Source organism: Bufo bufo, chromosome 6, assembly GCF_905171765.1.
Source record: "Bufo bufo chromosome 6, aBufBuf1.1, whole genome shotgun sequence".
Lineage (NCBI taxonomy): Eukaryota > Metazoa > Chordata > Amphibia > Anura > Bufonidae > Bufo > Bufo bufo.
The window spans coordinates 22,696,133-22,717,990 of record NC_053394.1 but is presented as its reverse complement, the minus strand read 5'-3'; the positions used below and the strand labels follow the sequence as shown (position 1 = coordinate 22,717,990).

At 43.9% G+C, this 21,858-nt stretch overlaps 1 protein-coding gene across 1 annotated transcript in view; it reads left to right on the top strand.

The window, feature by feature from the left end:
- LOC121005465 (transient receptor potential cation channel subfamily V member 6-like) overlaps positions 1-21,858 on the top strand; it is a 39,978-nt gene that overhangs the window by 6,491 nt on the left and 11,629 nt on the right. Inside the window, exons 4-10 of the mRNA XM_040438234.1 lie at positions 403-543; positions 12,735-12,833; positions 12,914-13,083; positions 16,639-16,785; positions 17,412-17,624; positions 17,857-17,943; positions 18,248-18,324. Of these exons, the coding sequence (XP_040294168.1) occupies positions 403-543; positions 12,735-12,833; positions 12,914-13,083; positions 16,639-16,785; positions 17,412-17,624; positions 17,857-17,943; positions 18,248-18,324 (934 nt within the window). The remainder of the gene's footprint in view (positions 1-402; positions 544-12,734; positions 12,834-12,913; positions 13,084-16,638; positions 16,786-17,411; positions 17,625-17,856; positions 17,944-18,247; positions 18,325-21,858) is intronic.

Sequence of the window (21,858 nt, the reverse complement as noted above, 5' to 3'; positions counted from 1 at the left end):
TGTGCTATGCCCTGTTATTGTTCTTCTTGCTGATTAAAATGATACCTGTCTTGTAGAAATTGGTGGCAGGATTCCTGAGAAAATGACTTTTTAGGGCGTCAGGTCATAAGGGGTGGGGCTTAGCCCCTCAGCTTTCCAGTGCTGGCACGCCCCTTGGAGCACTGATGGTCTCATTTGTATTAAGAATAAAAGTAATTTTTGTCAAGAATGTCGCAACCAATTATCATGATATAGGTATCATTTTAATCAGCAGGATCAACTCTATTATGAAGTATCCCTGGTTTAATAGGGTGGATATTGCTGAGGGTTTCCCTTTAAAACCATGAACACATATGTCACTGTGGCACAATGTGGAGCTCCTGTCTCCCGTCTCATCTCTTTTTGTCACTACTTTGTCTACAGGGCAGACGGCTCTTCACATCGCCACTGTCAACCAAAACATGAATTTCGTCAAGATACTCATACAAAGAGGAGCTGATGTCTCTTCTCCAAGAGCCACCGGCAGTTTCTTCACTCAAAAACCGAAAGGCCTCTTCTACTTTGGTATAATGTTGCCTTATATGTATTATTACTAGAAATGAGCGAATCGAAGCTGACGAAGTGGAATTCGATCCGAATTTCAGGAATTATTTGATTCGCACCTAATCCAAATTTCCTCACGCTTCGTGGTAACGAATCAAATTTTTTCCTAAAATGGCTGCTGCACGTGTGAGGACATGGGGCAAGGAACTCTAGGAAGGCGGGATCAACTAAAATGCCATGCATGCAGCCAATTAGCAGGCAGCCAGCCCTGTGATGTCACAGCCTTATAAATAGCCTCAGCCATCTTGGATTCTGCCATTTTCCATTGTACTTAGTGCAGGGACAGAAGTCTGCAGGCGCTAGGGACAGTGCTAGGAAAAACTTCATTGTGCTAAAAAAAAACAATTTACAAGTTCAGGGAAAGATTATTCAAGGTGTAGAGAAAAGATAATTGGAATTATTCCACAGCATTTATGTTGAACAGGATTCAGAAGTGGAGTTTACAGCCTGGGTAATAAGAACAATCCTATTACACCTTGCTGCACTGACTGGGGATCCAAATTGCCATTATACAGCTCTGTAATTCCAGAAAACCGTTCTTGTTATTGGGGTGCAAGTGCTGTGTGATACAGCCATTAACAGGGTTTATTATAAGGAAATGTTTCTACGTCTTATTTGCCCTTGTGCTGTCCAGTTATATGTTCTAAAGCATTTTTTGGCTTGTATTAGTGGGAAAAAAAGGCCTTATTAGCCGTTGTGTGATGAAATGCAAATTTTTTTATTTTATTTATTTTATGCACTTATATAGCGCTACTATATTCCGCAGCGCTTTCACAGACATTAGCAACCAACTGTCCCCAATGGGGCTCACGATCAAAGGTCCCTATCAGTATGTCTTTGGAGTGTGGGAAGAAACCGGGGTACCCAGAGGAAACCCACACAAACATGGGGAGAGCATACAATCTTCATGCAGATGTTTTCAAAAAGCGCAACAAGCGTGAAATGGCTGTTGCCTTCTAGCTGTGTTTTGCCCGCATGACACTGACCTTTTTATGCGAATAAAGCTGCAAGGAGTATTTTTTGGTGAGTGCCGCATTCTTTTTTCTTTTCTCGCCTTTGTTGCAAAAGTAAAATATATTTGCCGTTCAGCTGTGCAGTTATATGTTCTAAAGCCCTTTTTGTCGTGTATTATTGGCAAAAGTAAAATATATTTTCCGTTCAGCGGTGCAGTTACCATATTTTTCGCCCTATAAGACGCACCGGCCCATAAGATGCACCTAGGTTTTTGAGGAGGAAAATAATAAAAAAAAAATTTTTTAACCAAAAAGTTTTGTTCTTTTGGTGGGTTTTGAACTAATGGTGGTCTGTGGAAGACACTATTATGGGGGATCTGTGGATGACACTGTTATGGAGGGGATCTGTGGATGACGCACTGTCATGGAGGATCTGTGGATGACACTGTTATGAGGGCATCTGTGGATGGCACTGTTATGGGGGATCTGTGGAAATGTACTGTTATGGGGGATCTGTGGAAACGCACTGTTATGGGGATCTGTGAATGGCACTGTTATGGGGATCTGTTGATGACACTGTTATGGGGGGGATCTGTGGATGACACTGTTATGGGGGGATCTGTGGATGACACTGCTATGGAAGTGATCTGTGGATGACACATATATATAGCATCTTATGCTATATATGTGTCATCCACAGATCCCCCCCATAACAGTGTCCCTGTTTAACCGCCTCCGGACCGCCTAACCCAGGATCGCGTTCCGGAGGCGGCAGCTCCAGGCAGAGTCACGCATCTATGCGTCATCTCGCGAGACGCGAGATTTCCTGTGAACGCGCGCACACAGGCGCGCGCGTTCACAGGATCGGAAGGTGAGCGAGTGGATCTACAGCCTGCCAGCGGCAATCGTTCGCTGGCAGGCTGTAGATGCGATTTTTTTTAACCCCTAACAGGTATATTAGACGCTGTTTTGATAACAGCGTCTAATATACCTGCTACCTGGTCCTCCGGTGGTCCCTTTTGCTTGGATCGACCACCAGAGGACACAGGCAGCTCTGTAATAAGTAGCACCAAGCACCACACTACACTACACCCCCCCCTGTCACTTATTAACCCCTTATTAACCCCTGATCCCCCCATATAGACTCCCTGATCACCCCCCTGTCATTGATCACCCCCCTGTCATTGATCACCCCCATGTAAGGCTCCATTCAGACGTCCGTATGTGTTTTGCGGATCCACGGATCGGATCCGCAAAACACATACGGACGCCTGAATGGAGCCTTACAGGGGGGTGATCAATGACAGGGGGTGATCACCCCATATAGACTCCCTGATCACCCCCCTGTCATTGATCACCCCTCTGTCATTGATCACCCCCCTGTAAGGCTCCATTCAGACGTCCGTATGTTTTTTACGGATCCACGGATACATGGATCGGATCCGCAAAACACATACGGACGTCTGAATGGAGCCTTACAGGGGGGTGATCAATGACAGGGGGGTGATCACCCCATATAGACTCCCTGATCACCCCCCTGTCATTGATCACCCCCCTCTCATTGATCACACCCCTGTAAGGCTCCATTCAGACGTCCGTATGTGTTTTGCGGATTTACGGATCCATGGATCGGATCCGCAAAACACATACTGACGTCTGAATGGAGCCTTACAGGGGGGTGATCAATGACAGGGGGGTGATCACCCCATATAGACTCCCTGATAACCCCCCTGTCATTGATCACCCCCCTGTCATTGATCACCCCCCTGTAAGGCTCCATTTAGACGTCCGTATGTTTTTTACGGATCCACGGATCCATGGATCGGATCCGCAAAACACATACGGACGTCTGAATGGAGCCTTACAGGGGGGTGATCAATGACAGGGGGGTGATCACCCCATATAGACTCCCTGATCACCCCCCTGTCATTGATCAACCCCCTGTCATTGATCACCCCTCTGTAAGGCTCCATTCAGACATTTTTTTGGCCCAAGTTAGCGGAAATTGTTTTGTTTTTTTCTTACAAAGTCTCATATTCCACTAACTTGTGTCAAAAAATAAAATCTCACATGAACTCACCATACCCCTCACGGAATCCAAATGCGTAAAATTTTTTAGACATTTATATTCCAGACTTCTTCTCACACTTTAGCGCCCCTAAAATGCCAGGGCAGTATAAATACCCCACATGTGACCCCATTTCGGAAAGAAGACACCCCAAGGTATTCCGTGAGGGGCATATTGAGTCCATGAAAGATTTAAATTTTTGTCCCAAGTTAGCAGAAAGGGAGACTTGGTGAGAAAAAACTGTGCCAAAAAAAAAAATATTCCAAAGAGCACCTTTCAGATTTCACAGGGCATTTTTTACAGATTTTGATTTGAAACTACTTCTCACGCATTAGGGCCCCTAAAATGCCAGGGCATTATAACTACCACACAAGTGACCCCATTTTGGAAAGAAGACACCCCAAGGTATTCTGTGAGGGGCATGGCGAGTTCCTAGAATTTTTTATTTTTTGTCACAAGTTAGCGGAAAATGATGATTTTTTATTCTTACAAAGTCTCATATTCCACTAACTTGTGACAAAAAATAAAAACTTCCATGAACTCACTATGCCCATCACGAAATACCTTGGGGTGTCTTCTTTCCAAAATGGGGTCACTTGTATGGTAGTTATACTGCCCTGGCATTTTAGGGGCCCTAATGCGTGAGAAGTAGTTTGAAATCAAAATCTGTAAAAAATGGCCTGTGAAATCCGAAAGGTGCTCTTTGGAATGTGGGCCCATTTGCCCACCTAGGCTGCAAAAAAATGTCACACATCTGGTATCGCCGTACTCAGAAGAAGTAGGGCAATGTGTTTTGCGGTGTCTTTTTACATATACCCATGCTGGGTGAGAGAAATATCTCGGCAAAAGACAACTTTCCCACTTTTTTTTATACAAAGTTGGCATTTGACCGAGATATTTATCTCACCCAGCATGGGTATAAGTAAAATAACACCCCAAAACACATTGCCCAACTTTTCCTGAGTAGGGCGATACCAGATGTGTGACACTTTTTTGCAGCCTAGGTGGGCAAAGGGGCCCACATTCCAAAGAGCACCTTTCGGATTTCACAGGGCATTTTTTACACATTTTGATTTCAAACTACTTCCCACACATTAGGGCCCCTAAAATGCCAGGGCAGTATAACTACCCCACAAGTGACCCCATTTTGGAAAGAAGACACCCCAAGGTATTTCGTGATGGGCATAGTGAGTTCATGGAAGTTTTTATTTTTTGTCACAAGTTAGTGGAATATGAGACTTTGTATGGAAAAAAAATCATAATTTTCCGCTAACTTGTGACAAAAAATAAAAAGTTCTATGAACTCACTATGCCCATCAGCGAATACCTTAGGGTGTCTACTTTCCGAAATGGGGTTATTTTTGGGGTTTTTCTGCTGTCTGGGCATTGTAGAACCTCAGGAAATGACAGGTGCTCAGAAAGTCAGAGCTGCTTCAAAAAGCGGAAATTCACATTTTTGTACCATAGTTTGTAAACGCTATAACTTTTACCCAAACCATTTTTTTTTTTACCCAAACATTTTTTTTTTTATCAAAGACATGTAGAACAATAAATTTAGAGAAAAAATTATGTATGGATGTCGTTTTTTTTTGAAAAATTTTACAACTGAAAGTGAAAAATGTCATTTTTTTGCAAAAATCAGTTAAATTTCGAATAATAACAAAAAAAGTAAAAATGTCAGCAGCAATGAAATACCACCAAATGAAAGCTCTATTAGTGAGAAGAAAAGGAGGTAAAATTCATTTGGGTGGTAAGTTGCATGACCGAGCAATAAATGGTGAAAGTAGTGTAGTGCAGAAGTGTAAAAAGTGGCCTGGTCATTAAGGGTGTTTAAGCACTGGGGGCTGAGGTGGTTAAATAGTGAATGACCCCCAATACAGGAGGTGAGGGCTGGCAACTAGTGTTAGAATGGCAGAGTCCCGCGCCTGCTCCGTCTGCTTCATGAATAAAGTGGGAGGAGCAGGCGCGTGACGTAGTGAGTGATGTTACGCTGCCGCCCGGCCTGCCTGCTACGGGAGTTTCAAGTGAGTAGTGATTTTGCTACTGCTGCAGAGGATTTCTTTAGTTTAACAAAGCTCCCATGTCTACACATTACATATGAATACTACAGTGAGCAGGGCCCAGTGTAATAGAATACAGTGACTGCACCGAGCCCCGCTGCCATTCCAATATCAGTTGCCGCCCCAGCCCCTCCTCCCTCCCTGCTGATACATTGCCAGCCGCGCTGTGCAGCATCGCGGCCGGCAATGTATCAGTGTTAAATGGCAGCATTCGCCCCATAAGACGCACTGCCATTTCCCTCCCACTTTTGGGGGGGGGAAAGGTGCGTCTTATAGGGCGAAAAATACGGTATATGTTCCAAAGCCTTCTGTGGCATGTATAACTGAAAACAATAGGTGCCTATTTGCCATTCAGCGGTGCAGTTTTATGTTCTAAAGCCCTTTTTGTCGTGTATTAGTGGCAAAAGTAAAATATATTTGCCGTTCAGCAATGCAGTTATATCTTCTAAAGCCCTTTTTGTCGTGTATTAGTGGCAAAAGCAAAATATATTTGCTGTTCAGCAGTGCAGTTATATCTTCTGAAGCCCTTTTCGCATGTATTAGTGGGGAAAAAAAGGGCTTATTAGCTGTTGTATGGTGAAGTGAGAAAATTACATACTTTTTTGGGGTGTTTTAATTTTCTTTTTATTTATTTATTTGATCTAACAGTATTTCAGACAGAGAACTGCCAGGCCCTGCACAGGGGAGTGGCAGAGGAGTAAATGTTTCTGGTACAGGCACAGTTCGCAGCAGAGTAAGGGGCCGTGGCAGCAGGGGTCACTTCGAGAGGCCTGAGCTCCCAGTGTCAGCTAGCGGTCGTGTCTTGACCAGCAACCCAGCTGTTCTTGAATAGTTGACTTGATCTTCGACTTCATCGCAAGTGACATCAGCCAAGAATTAGTGGGTTCATCAGACACAACCCTTAGTTGGCAAGGCCCGGAGCAGGCCCTGTGCCCTCCCCTGTCCTCAACCTGCCTCTGTCCTTTTCTGTTCCCTCAGCCATAGAAGTATTGTATGCTGTGGGCTCAGCTCCACTATACAATGAGGACGAGCTACTAGAAGAAAGTCAGAAGCTACTGGCAAGCCAAGATGTTGAAAAGACATTATCCACTAGGCGGGCAATTAGTGGTGAGGAGAGTGGCATGGGAGCTGGTGTTGCGAGCGGTCAGGCTTCTGACCCAGAGACGGTTGAGGAGGGCATCAGTGACGTGCAGACAGTACTCGATGATGTTGATGTAACTGATCGCACTTGGGAGCCTGGTGACGAAGGGACTTTATTATCATTGGGAGAAGAGGGTGGCAGCTTGCCCGTGAGCCAGAGCCAGCAAGTCACTAGCGTGGCCAGGAGTCAGCAGGATGGCAGTAGTGGGAGGTCGGTAGCTAAATGTGCCCAGGGTAGACCACCCGCTTTGCAGGAGCCTACCTGCCCGGGAAGTAGTCGTGCATGGGCACACGGAGGCAGCGCAGTAGCAGTAAGTCAGTGCGTAGTGTTGGGGGTAAAATCACCTACTCAGCAGTGTGGCAGTTTTTTGTTAAGCTGCCGGAGGAGGTTAACATGGCCATACTGTATGTAGAATTTGTGGGCAGAAGGTGAAGCGTGGCTAGGGTGCCAATTTTGGCATCACGGCCTTGCATCAACATATGCAGCGTCACCATAAAGTGGCCTGGGAGAACCGTGGCTCCGATTTGGTGGTCCAGCCTGCTGCAGCAACTGCTGCATCACCCAGTGGCATGCAGCCGATTTCAGGCAGTCAAAGCTCCACCACCTCAGCCGAATGGAGCAGTCTGTCCTTCCCATCATCTGCTGGTCCTGATGCTCCTACTCCTACTCCTAGTCAGTCATTCTGTCAGCAATCGATCACTGAAGCGATTGCCAAGAGACAACAGTATGTATGCACTCATCCAACGGTGCAGAAGCTGAACATGCTCCTGGCGCCAAGTTGCTGGTGCTGCAGTCCATCCCTTTCCAAGTGGTGGAATCTGCACCTTTCAGAGAATTGATGGCTTGTGCCGAGCCGAGGTGGAGAGTCCCAAGCCGCCATTTTTTTGCCAAAAAGGCAGTACCAGCCCTGCACACGCATGTAGAACCGAAGGTGGGCCAGTCCTTGAGCCTGTCAGTGTCTGCCAAAGTGCACGGAGTGTAGAGCTGTAGAGCGGAGTGTAGAGCTGTAACTATGGTCAGGGACAATATATGTCCTTTACGGCCCACTGGGTGAATGTGGTTCCTGCATACCCACACCAGCAACTTGGCCTCATCCTCCACCGTGTCCTCAGTCTCCACTGCAGGGACAATTCACAGTGCCCTTCCAGCATACCACATGTGCAGGGCACGGCGGTGTCATGCTGTTCTGCACCTCTTTTGCCTGGGCAAACTGAGTCACACAGGGGAGGAACTGCTCAGTGTCGTTCATCAAGAAATCAAATCCTGGCTTTCTCCACGACAACTGAAAATCGGTAACATGGTGACCAACAACGGGAAGAATATGGAGTCAGCACTACATCAAGGAGGGCTGAGCCATGCGCCCTGCATAGCACATGTGTTCAAGCGGTTGTCAAGCGGTTCCTAAAGTCTTCCACCCATCTGCAAGACATCCTAAAAAGGGCCAGGAAACTTTGCATGCACTTCAGCCACACGAAAAGCACACCCTCCTTGAGCTGCAGCAGCAGAATGGCATCCCCCAACATAGGCTGATATGTGACATTTCCACCCATTGGAATTCCACCCTCCATATGTTGGATCGACTATACGAACAGAGAAAGGCCATAAGCGATTTCTTGATGATCCAAGCGGACAGGATTACTCATCTGTGTAACTTAGATGTCAGCCAGTGGAAGCTCATGCGTGACACCTGCCATTTGCTCAGGCCCTTTGAGGAGGCCATGTTATTTATCAGTCGCCAGGACTACGGGATGAACAATGTCATTCCACTGCTTCAAGTCCTGCAACAGATGCTGGTAAATCTGGCTGGTCAAAGGACTAGAGACGTGGCGCCTACATCTCATGGCCACATGAGCCTTGTGGAGGATAAACTGGAAGAGGAGGAGGACATTGGAGCACAGGCAATGTGTAGCGAAATGGGTGGTTTTTCTACACAGGTAACAGGGGAATAGGAGCAGGAGCAGGCAGAGGAACTAGGAAGATCAGGCAGAGGACCCAGACACATCATGGCAGTATGCAGTGGAGATGGAGGCAGCGAGTCCCTCCGAGTCACTTGCACATATGGCCCGATACATTCTCACTTGCTTGCATAGTGACAGCCGAATTGTCACCATTCGGCATAGGGATGACTTCTGGCTCTTCACCTTGTTGGACCCTCACTACCGGTCCAAAATGGGGGCCTTTTTTACACCTGCTGAGAGGGAGGACAAACTGAACTACTATAGACACATCCTATGTAGTCAGTTGGCTACTGCCTATCTGCGCCATCGTCCATCCTCTCGCAGGTCTGATCGGGGGAAGGGGGGGCCCTCTGCACTCACATTCCACTGCCATGGCTGCTGGGGAGGGGTGGGGTGGCAGAAGCAGTACCAGCTCCATCAGCAGCAGCGTGAGTCTAGAGTCGCTGATGAGTAGTGTTGATCACGAATATTCGAATTTAGAATTTTTATCGCGAATATAGGTAATTTGAAAATTCGCGAATATTTAGAATATAGTGATATATATTCGTAAATTTGAATATTCCAGATTTATTTTTATTGCGAATTTTCATAATGCGAATTTTCGTAATTGTGGAGTAAAACAGGATTCCTCTCTGCTTCTTGCTTGTAGGCCGATGACTCATTGGCCCACAAGCAAGAAGCAGGGAGGAATCATGACTTTAAATGGAAAAAATGATGAATATTCAAAAAAACTAATATATAGCACTATATCGAATATATTTGTTTTTTCGAATATTCGTAATCTTCTAAAACAAGAATATATAGCAATATAGCGAATATTCGAAAAAAACGAATGTAGAGCAATTTAGCTAATATAGTGCTATAATCTTCTTTGTCTAATTGTTGTAATTTTTTTCTCATCTGAAGTTCAGATTGGAAAAATTTACAACTATTAAAAAAAAAGATTATAGCACTATATTAGCTAAATTGCTCTACATTCTTTTTTTTCGAATATTGGCTGTATTGCTATGTATTCTTGTTTTAGAATATTACGAATATTCGAAAAAACTAATATATTCGATATAGTGCTATGACTCATTGGCCCAGAAGCAAGAAGCAGGGAGGAATCATGTTTTTGCATATTACGCGATCGTTACCTTGTCGATTTTTCGAGTAAAAAAAATCGTTGAATATATAACGAATATTCGAATTTGCGAATATTCGCTGAATATTCTACAAAATATTCGCGAATTCGAATATGACTACTGCCGCTCATCACTACTGATGAGCAGCTTTCTTCACCCGCATAGTGAAGAAACTACGCACTAGCAGCTAGACGTAGAGCAGAACCTGAACCAGCAGGTGGTGGCATACTTGGAGTGCACTATGCCAGCCGTCAACAAAGATTCGCTGGACTACTGGGCAGCCAAACTGGATTTGTGGCCACAACTGGCCGAGTTTGCCCTGGAAAAGCTGTCCTGCCTGGCCAGTAGTGTGGCATCAGAGCGGGTGTTTAGTGCGGCGGGGGCCATAGTTACCCTAAGAAGAACTCGCCTGTCCACCCAAAATGTGGAGAAACTGACATTTGTCAAGATGAATCAGGCGTGGATCAGCCAGGATTTCCACCCACCAATGCCTGATGCATCAGACTAGATCATCCATGGTGCCACACCAACACTTTGACAAAAGAGACTGGTTTCTTCTGGCTACCTGCCTCAGCTACTATTCTGATGCTGCAACCAGCCTGTTGCCACACATCTGATGCCAACTGCTTCTTATTTCACCCACCATCTTTAGCTGGTATTGGAATTGCCACCCACCTCCACTCTATGTCACCTTGCCACTCTGTGGTCTCCTCATGCTGCTGCCACCTCCACACTATGTCACCTTGCCACTCTGTGGCCTCCTGATGCTGCTTCCACCTCCACACTATGTCACCTTGCCACTCTGTGGTCTTCTCATGCTGCTGGCACTTCCACACTATGTCATCTTGCCACTCTGTGGCCTCCTGATGCTGCTGCCACCTCAACACTATGTCACCTTGCCACTCTGTGGTCTTCTCATGCTGCTGTCACCTCCACACTATATAACTGTGCCACTCTGTGGTCTCCTCATGCTGCTGCCACCTCCACACTATGTCACCTTGCCACTCTGTGGGCTCCTGATGCTGCTGCTACCTCCACTCTATGTCACCTTGCCACTCTGTGGTCTCCTCATGCTGCTGCCACCTCCACACTATGTCACCTTGCCACTCTTTGGTCTTCTGATGCTGCTTCCACTTCCACACTATGTCACCTTGCCACTCTGTGGTCTCCTCATGCTGCCACCACCTCCACACTATGTCACCTTGCCACTCTGTGGCTTCCTGATGCTGCCGCCACCTCCACACTGTCATTGTGCCACTCTGTGGCCTCCTCCTGATGCTGCCACCTCCACACTCTGTCATTGTGCCACTCTGTGGCCTCCTCATGCTGCTGCCACCTGACCACTATGTCATAGGGCCACTCTGAGGACTTCTCATGCTGTTCACACCCTCCCTACTTCATGACTGGGTCACTATTTTGCCTTTCGGCCTGGCTGACATAATCATTTATTTGACCCTTCTTCTGATCTGTCAGAAGGAAGGAAAAATGAGACGCACAATGGATCCTGTCTGTGTAGCAGCTGTAAGGCCTGTATGGTCCCATCAGAATTGGCTTGTGATTTGGTAGCCAAAAGCAGGAGTGGGTACAAAACACAGAAGATATTCCATTCACGTGTTATCTCTGTTTTAGATCCACTCCTGTTTTTTTTGGCATTAGCAATACTGATAGATGACTGACCAAATGCTGACCGAGTGAAGGCAGATGCTCAATAAACAGGATCCGTTTTTTGGGGGTTATTGTTCTGACAGATCAGAGGAAGGGCAAAATAATCAGTGATATCAACACAAACTTACTGCTGACACCCTTTCCACTCTGTCGGGGGGCTCTACTTGTATAAGCACTTAATAGAACAGGTTCTGTAAACATCTATATGGAATCAGCTGACGACGGTGTAAAAGGAGTGCACTTCTTCTTGGCGCTAGCATCGACCTGTAAGGCTGAGTTCATACTGGAGTTATTTGGTCAGTTTTGGCTCCGTGACTGCCCAAATAAGTGAAGTGTGCAGTGATTCTAAGAGCGACGCCTGTCATCTGCATGTCATACTGACTCACAGTATTATTTCACTACCACAGCAGACTCCCTATGCATGTTACTGCAAGGCACAGTGTTCTACACCACTATAAAGGCTCTCTACAGCCAGGAAACAGCCGTTTTTTTTAATGTGATCCGCCGTGAATAAATTCGGATAGAACCAAATTGTTTAGAAAAATTCGCCAAACTGGCCGAATCAAATTTTTTTAAAAATTTGCTCATCTCTAGTTATTACCTTTATTATTGCTTGAAAAAAGTTCCATTGAGAGGACCGAAACGTCGCATCTGGTGGAATAAAATACGCACATTATTTATTGGAAGTGCTGTGGAGTTTCTTTCTTTATAGTTATTACCTTTACTACTTTGTAATTTATTCTTATTGTAGTGGTATTTCTTCCTTTGTTACTCATCAGTTCCATCCAGAGCAGCATTAAGAATTCTGCCGACTTCTTTATTGCTCTGAGCTCCCCTTTCCCAGATGACCCCTGCAGATTCAGCATCTACACAGAAGATGCTGGGCTGTGGTGGATTCTGGGAGATGTGATGTTTATACCAATCAGTACACAGTAGTCTAACATTGGAACCTAAATCTTCATCTATGCCGTGATGAGCATGCATACCAAGGCAAATAAACAGAAAAAGTTCACAAGCAATTTTATGAAGGTCCAACAAAGTGACTTTTTAATGCAATTTAACCACAGCGAACAATCTTGTGATGCCATGAAGACGCAAAGCTCTTTACCTTTCTACCTTGCTACAGCCTCAGTATCTGCAGTAGCATAATTTTTATGTCTCAACATTATATTCTTTTCCTTAGGGGAACATATTTTAAGCTTTGCTGCTTGTGTTGGAAACACAGAAATTGTCAAGTTGCTTGTAGAGAACGGAGCGAATCTACATGCTCAGGACTGCTGGGGTGAGAGTCAATTAAAGTGCACTCCTTTTATCCAGAACCTGTGTTGATGTTCATGCCAACTGACTGGTTCTTTTTTGCAGGAAACACTGCCCTTCATGTTCTGACTCTCCAGCCCAAGTCTATGTCCTGCCAGATGTATGACCTCCTTCTCTTTCTAGACTCTAAAACAAGAGGCTCTCGTTTGGACCAAGTCATTAATAATCAGGGTCTGACTGCGCTCAAGATGGCTGCAGTTGAAGGAAATGCTGTCGTAAGAGATTGGAGTTGGTTTTATTTAGAGTGAAAGACATTCTGTTCACATGCAATATAGGCCTGTACTCAGCAGACTCCATTGACTTGCCATGGGGTTCATCTACTGTAGGTTCCATCATGATGTCCATAGTTTTTTTTTGAGAAGAATGTTTCCATATGCATTGCTGATCCTCCTGTGAAATCCGAGGGAATGTGAGGAACGGAGGCTTCAAATGGAACTTTTGGTGGAATGTGAACAGAGCCTAAGTTACTTGGGAAATAAGTTTTTGAAATACAGTTTTTTGTATTATCCCAAACATAAAAATTTAAAATTGGCTGGCTCACAGTAATTTGCTTTTAATTTAGCTAATATATATATCATAAAATCAAATACATAAACAACACATACATATAAAAAAAAAATACCTTAATTGTTGCCACATATATACATGCTTTGTTAGTTAGACCATCAGTCCGTGACTGAATTAGCCAGTGTGTTACTCTTTGTCCGCTCTCTCTGTGGCTTGTCTCCTGAGCTGTTGCTTTGGCTGTGCCGATCTTTCTTGCGTGTCTTCCAGCGCATGCGCACTCAACCTGTCGGGGCGCCAACAGCCTATGGAGATCATTTCTTTACCTTGGTACTGATATGTCTCTATCCACACCGCCCGTTCAATAGCTGCCAAACCAGACGTGTTTCGGAACTTTACAGTTCCTTCCTCAGTGGTAAAAAAAATAAATGCATCCATAGGCTGCTGGCGTCTCGAAGGATTGAGTGCGCATGCGCTGGGAGATGCGCAAGAAAGATCGGCACAGCCAAAGCAACAGCTCAGGAGACAAGCTGTAGAGAGAGCGGGCAAATTGGTCGTTACCGTGAGTAACACACTGGCTAATTCAGTCGCGCACTGACTGTCTAAGTAACTAACAAAGCACGTATATATGTGGCAACAATTAATCTAGAGTACTATAGCGACCTATTAAGGCGGAAACATTTAAACAGCCAAAAAAAGTGTGTTCTAAGTATAATATCCATCCAGATCACTGAACAACATTGTTAACAGAGTGAGAAACCAACGGTACTATAAACCACACGCTCAGATCAAAGAAATTTTAACAACAAGCTATTTTATATTTTTTATCTATATGTATTTTTATGCGGGAGCTCCGCATTTAAAGGGGCCATATACAAAATGAACTTTTATTTATAGGTATTTTTATATGTATGTGTTGTTTATGTATTTGATTTTATATGTACTAGCTAAGTTAAATGCAAATTACTGTGAGCCAGTCAATTTAAATTTTTTATTTGGGCGTATACTTACACTGAGGGGAGGACAGTGGACTGGGCTCCAGGTTAACTGGTGAGCGTCCCCCAAATTGATAAATTGTGTGATTATCCCAAACATGTCTAATCTATAAAAAATATTATATTTCTATATATGTGCAGTGCAAGTCTGATATTTTAGCATGAAATTTTCAGACGTTTCACATCAAACATTTTTAGTTACCCATGGTCCATATACAGTTGCAAGAAAAAGTATGTGAACCCTTTGGAATGATATGGATTTCTGCACAAATTGGTCATAAAATGTGATCCGATCTTCATCTAAGTCACAACAATAGACAATCACAGTCTGCTTAAACTAATAACACACAAAGAATTAAATGTTACCATGTTTTTATTGAACACACCATGTAAACATTCACAGTGCAGGTGGAAAAAGTATGTGAACCCCTAGACATCTCCAAAAGCTAATTGGAGTGAGGTGTCAGCAAACTGGACTCCAATCAATGAGATGAGATTGGAGGTGTTGGTTACAGCTGCCCTGCCCTATAAAAAACACACACCAGTTCTGGGTTTGCTTTTCGCAAGAAGCATTGCCTGATGTGAATGATGCCTCGCACAAAAGAGCTCTCAGAAGACCTACGATTAAGAATTGTTGACTTGCATAAAGCTGGAAAGGGTTATAAAAGTATCTCCAAAAGCCTTGCTGTTCATCAGTCCACGGTAAGACAAATTGTCTATAAATGGAGAAAGTTCAGCACTGCTGCTACTCTCCCTAGGAGTGGCCATCCTGTAAAGATGACTGCAAGAGCACAGCGCAGACTGCTCAATGAGGTGAAGAAGAATCCTAGAGTGTCAGCTAAAGACTTACAAAAGTCTCTGGCATATGCTAACGTCTCTGTTAGCGAATCTACAATACGTAAAACACTAAACATGAATGGATTTCATGCGAGGATACCACAGAGGAAGCCACTGCTGTACAAAAAAACCATTGCTGCACGTTTACAGTTTGCAGAAGAGCACCTGGATGTTCCACAGCAGTACTGGCAAAATATTCTGTGGACAGAAGAAACCAAAGTTGAGTTGTTGGGAAGAAACACACAACACTATGTGTGGAGAAAAGGAGGCACAGCACACCAACACCAAAGCCTCATCCCAACTGTGAAGTATGGTGGTGGGGGCATCATGGTTTGGGGCTGCTTTGCTGCGTCAGGGCCTGGACGGATTGCTATCATCGAAGGAAAAATTTATTCCCAAGTTTATCAAGACATTTTGCAGTAGAACTTAAGGCCATCTGTCCACCAGCTGAAGTTCAACAGAAGATGGGTGTTGCAACAGGACAACGACCCAAAGCATAGAATTAAATGAACAACAGAATGGCTTAAACAGAAGAAAATACGCCTTCTGGAGTGGCCCAGTCAGAGTCCTGACCTCAACCCGATTGAGATGCTGTGGCATGACCTCAAGAAAGCGATTCACACCAGATATCCCAAGAATATTGCTGAACTGAAACAGTTCTGTAAAGAGGAATGGTCAAGAATTACTCCTGACCATTGTGCACGTCTGATCTGCAACTACAGGAAACGTTTGGTTGAAGTTATTGCTGCCAAAGGAGGTTCAACCAGTTACTAAATCCAAGGGTTCACATACTTTTTCCACCTGCACTGTGAATATTTACATGGTATGTTCAATAAAAACATGGTAACATTTAATTCTGTGTGTGTTATTAGTTTAAGCAGACTGTGATTGTCTATTTTTGTGACTTAGATGAAGATCAGATCACATTTTATGACCAATTTGTGCAGAAATCACTATCATTCCAAAGGGTTCACATACTTTTTCTTGCAACTGTAGCTCCCTGCACAACACTGATGTTGATCCACCATTCACATCAAATTGCTGAAGCTACAGAAGTTTACCAAGATGCTAACTAATCAATGCCCCACCATTGTTCAGCCCCTCACGTGGGCTGAAGATTGGGCGAATGAACGTTGTTCCTTGTGGAAATATGGGCAAACCTGAAATGTCATGATTGCATTTTCTATGTGGACATTAGAATCCATCACCTCCATGTGTGAACAACGTATCACATTAAATATAACAGTTTCAATCACATACCGTGGTAATGATTGCTCTACTGGAATGGAGCTAAACAAGTACCGGTCTTTTGCTATATTTTGGATCAGTGCTTGGATCTGCCCATGTAAAAGGACCCTTAGGTAGTGCTGATCCATTAATCATGTTTTTTGGTGTATGTTACTGGATTTTATTACTATCGACTTCTATCTGTAGATGTTCCAGCACATCCTCAACAAGGGAGTCCGAACAGTACAGTCAATGGGTCCAATAACTTACACCTTGTACGATCTGACTGAGATTGACTCCTGGGGGACTACATGTTCTGTTCTCCATCTTATTGTCACCTCTACTAAGCCTGAGGTATTTTCTCAACATTTTATATGATTTTTTTATGTTTAGTTTTTTTGACAATTGTTTTAGTCAAAAGGGGAGCTCTTTTATAGCATTAAGGTTCCATACATATTAGTCTGATGTCAGGTGATCCCCCATCTAATGTGCATTAGACATTTGTCTGACTGTCATTGGGCAGATGTTGGCAGAAAAAAGGATAGGGCATGACAGATGAGCGACTCATTAATTCTACCTGAATATTTTTAAAATTTGAGTTGCATCTGAATCTGAATTTTTGGTGATTTGATTTGGGCAAATTTTTGGGAGAAAGAGAAAAAGAATGAATCAAAATATAGAAAAAAAAAATAGAAACAAGAGAGACACAATATGAGTCTGAGGAGACCTCAAAGTGTCATACATTGACTTTTGAGGGATTTTCTCAACTATATTAGGCATGTTCAATTCCAGTTCTCATGAGAGATAAGACATCACCAGAGGAGGAATCGAGATGAAAAGCCGTTGGCCGAATGAGTGTTCGACAAACATGGCCATCTTTAGTATAGATTCTTCTTATATTAAGATGATATGTAGTTTTAAGGATCACTCCATGCCAGATGTTTATTCACTTTATGTTTCTTTTGCCAACCTTTTGCTAGGCACACCGGATTCTGGACATCTCTCCGGTGAAGGAGCTTATTGATGAGAAGTGGCAGCGGTATGGACGGCCATATTTCTGGCTTCTGGCCATAATTTATGTCCTATATATGACTTGTGTTTCTCTGTGCTGTGCTAATCGTCCTCTCAAGCCTCTACAAAACTATTCATTAGATCCCCGGGATATTACCATTTTTGAACAAATGAGCCTTCAGGTAAGAAATATTGGTTTTTTTTTCTCTCTTTATTTACCCAGACTAGAATTTTTAGAATTTTAGAATATGAAACCATACACAAGGGAAAAAAACCTAATAGGGACCACCAGAACCTGATATAGGTGAGGCAACTAACTAGGATGAGTGGGCAGATCAGATTTTTTATTTTATAGACTATCAGTGGCGCTTTTTTGTTTTTTTAATTGTTTGTCTTTACTTCTTTTATCTTCAGGAATCTTACAACACACCAATGGATGAGCTAAGATTAGTCGGTGAAATTATCTCAGTCATTGGGGCGCTGGTGATGTTACTACTAGAGGTAATTAATTACATGTGGGCAGAATATTTTTTTATAGTCCTAATGCTAAACACCATAACTGTCTCAGTTTTAAGCCCAATATTCTGTGCTGATTCATTTCTTAATATTTCTTTATCTTGATCAGAGTTCCATATCCTCTGCATAGACATAGAGTTTTGTGACACAATTCTGTCTGCCTGAAGTCACCACTAGAGGGATCTCAGGAGCTTACTGCAGACTTATTATGAATATCATTGATCTAAATCAGACATGGTTAGAGGAGATGATTAGACCTTTTTAGAACCTATGATTTCTCTGGCCCTAGATCCCTGTGTTACTGAAACCACGACGTATCTCCTTACTCCAGGACAAAGTTACAGGGGGACTATTTCATTTAATTCTGTAAGTATTTTTCTTTTGTCATTCTCCATACTATTACTGTCAGGAATCTGACAGACCAGGATTTCTAATAGCCTGACTTTTTGGCACAAAATTGAAAAATAATATACATTTTTACAAGACCAGTGTCACGGCCTCGGTGCGTGCTGCGACATTTTCGCCGCGCATGCTGGTTGCCGGTGGCAACTTGTTTTTATGCATGTGTATGCCCTTTCCCTTTTAGGATGTTTCCTTCCCCTGCTTTGGTGTTCACGGGGTTAAGGTGTGCTTGGTAGGTGTGGTGGGTGTGACCTCAGGCCTCCTATATGTTGGTGTGGTGGAGCCTGAGTGTCAGTTTGGTTTGCTTGTCAGCTTGGTGTGGAGCTCTGCTCCTGGGCTGAATGATACTGTCTGTGTGAGCTATCCTTATTTGTTATTATGTCCCGGAGGGGAGTGGGGAAAACCCCCCACCGTGCAAAGGCAGAGACTGCAATGCCAGATAGGAAGGAACAGGGAGCAGGTCACCACCTAGCGTAACCCTAAACTCACCTTAGACTCCTACCACATGAGCCGCCTCAGAAGGTAAGGGGGCTCATGCTCTCCAACCTTTGACCCTACTATCCCTGCAAAGCCCTAGGCCTAATGACAGGGCAGAGACCACCCATTCATCCAACACCACGGATGAATGGTGTCTCAAACAGCCCAGTGGCAAGCAGGATAGAAGGCTATGGGCTAAACAGTACGGCAGGTAAGTTACACAGTAACATAACTATGCAATCCTCACTTACCTGCCGTAGCCATGATGGAAGGTGGCTCCAAGCTGGAAAAGCCCACAGGCGAGTCTTCGCTTAAACCCCTCCGGGAAAGCCCGCCCTTTCGGAGACTCATACAACAATCAAACCTCCAAGCAAACCCGCACCATAACTACATACACCAGGTGGGGGGATTGACAGAAACACACCGGAGGGGACAACAGACAAAGCAAGAAATACAAAATAACAAATAAGGATAGCTCACACAGACAGTATCATTCAGTCCACGAGCAGAGCTCCACACCAAGCTGACAAACAAACCAAACTGACACTCAGGCTCCACCACACCAACATATAGGAGGCCTGAGGTCACACCCACCACACCTACCAAGCACACCTTAACCCCATGCACACCAAAGCAGGGAAAGGAAACATCCTAAAAGGGAAAGCGCACACACATGCATAAAAACAAGTTGCCACCGGCAACCAGCATGCACGGCGAAAATGTCGCGGCACGCACCGAGGCCGTGAAAACCAGATTCAGAACCTGTTATGAGACTTCTCTTACTTTAGGTTAAACATGGATGGATTTATTATTCATGTATACACTGCGTGCAGAATTATTAGGCAAATGAGTATTTTGACCACATCATCCTCTTTATGCATGTTGTCTTACTCCAAGCTGTATAGGCTCGAAAGCCTACTACCAATTAAGCATATTAGGTGATGTGCATCTCTGTAATGAGAAGGGGTGTGGTCTAATGACATCAACACCCTATATTAGGTGTGCATAATTATTAGGCAACTTCCTTTCCTTTGGCAAAATGGGTCAAAAGAAGGACTTGACAGGCTCAGAAAAGTCAAAAATAGTGAGATATCTTGCAGAGGGATGCAGCACTCTTAAAATTGCCAAGCTTCTGAAGCGTGATCATCGAACAATCAAGCGTTTCATTCAAAATAGTCAACAGGGTCGCAAGAAGCGTGTGGAAAAACCAAGGCGCAAAATAACTGCCCATGAACTGAGAAAAGTCAAGCGTGCAGCTGCCAAGATGCCACTTGCCACCAGTTTGGCCATATTTCAGAGCTGCAACATCACTGGAGTGCCCAAAAGCACAAGGTGTGCAATACTCAGAGACATGGCCAAGGTAAGAAAGGCTGAAAGACGACCACCACTGAACAAGACACACAAGCTGAAACGTCAAGACTGGGCCAAGAAATATCTCAAGACTGATTTTTCTAAGGTTTTATGGACTGATGAAATGAGAGTGAGTCTTGATGGGCCAGATGGATGGGCCCGTGGCTGGATTGGTAAAGGGCAGAGAGCTCCAGTCCGACTCAGGCGCCAGCAAGGTGGAGGTGGAGTACTGGTTTGGGCTGGTATCATCAAAGATGAGCTTGTGGGGCCTTTTCGGGTTGAGGATGGAGTCAAGCTCAACTCCCAGTCCTACTGCGAGTTTCTGGAAGACACCTTCTTCAAGCAGGGGTACAGGAAGAAGTCTGCATCCTTCAAGAAAAACATGATTTTCATGCAGGACAATGCTCCATCACACGCGTCCAAGTACTCCACAGCGTGGCTGGCAAGAAAGGGTATAAAAGAAGAAAATCTAATGACATGGCCTCCTTGTTCACCTGATCTGAACCCCATTGAGAACCTGTGGTCCATCATCAAATGTGAGATTTACAAGGAGGGAAAACAGTACACTTCTCTGAACAGTGTCTGGGAGGCTGTGGTTGCTGCTGCACGCAATGTTGATGGTGAACAGATCAAAACACTGACAGAATCCATGGATGGCAGGCTTTTGAGTGTCCTTGCAAAGAAAGGTGGCTATATTGGTCACTGATTTGTTTTTGTTTTGTTTTTGAATGTCAGAAATGTATATTTGTGAATGTTGAGATGTTATATTGGTTTCACTGGTAAAAATAAATAATTGAAATGGGTATATATTTGTTTTTTGTTAAGTTGCCTAATATTTATGCACAGTAATAGTCACCTGCACACACAGATATCCCCCTAAAATAGCTAAAACTAAAAACAAACTAAAAACTACTTCCAAAAATATTCAGCTTTGATATAAAAGAGTTTTTTGGGTTCATTGAGAACATGGTTGTTGTTCAATAATAAAATTAATCCTCAAAAATACAACTTGCCTAATAATTCTGCACTCCCTGTATATATTTAATCCCTTAAGGACACAGCCCCTTTTGACCATCAGGACGAAGCTCCACTTTATGCCACTTTATGGGCCAGATTTACTAATAGTTTTGCACTTTGTACTGTCTAAGAATATGAATCACAATCTTAATAGTAGATAAATTTACTATACTGGTGTATGGACCTTTATACATTTGGAGTATCATAAGTTGCATGAGTTTACCCCTTCCCGCACCATGTAGTAAATGTACAAAAACTGGCTGGCGCCATTGCTATGCCATAAATGAACAGCATGGTAGGGGGAATGTAATACTTGCCATGCCACTTATGTCAATCAAGCCAGAGACTTGTCAAACAATCTTTAGATGGCTGTTTCACTGTTTTTGCTCTTCATCATTACTGGTACTGGTTGGATAGATGAGATGCCTTAGAAGCAGCTCATAGGGAGGTTGATGGATCGTATTGAAGAGACCTAGTGGGTTTATGAAGACTTATTTTCTGGCAATGGCAATGATCAAGAAAAATATTGGTAATTAGCATTTGTCAGCCAAACCAGACACTCCTCCAAAAAGTTAAGCAACCCACCTGTAGACAACTGTTTATGGTTTTTGCCCTTCATCAGTACAGAGCAGAGTACCATTGCCTGGATGATGT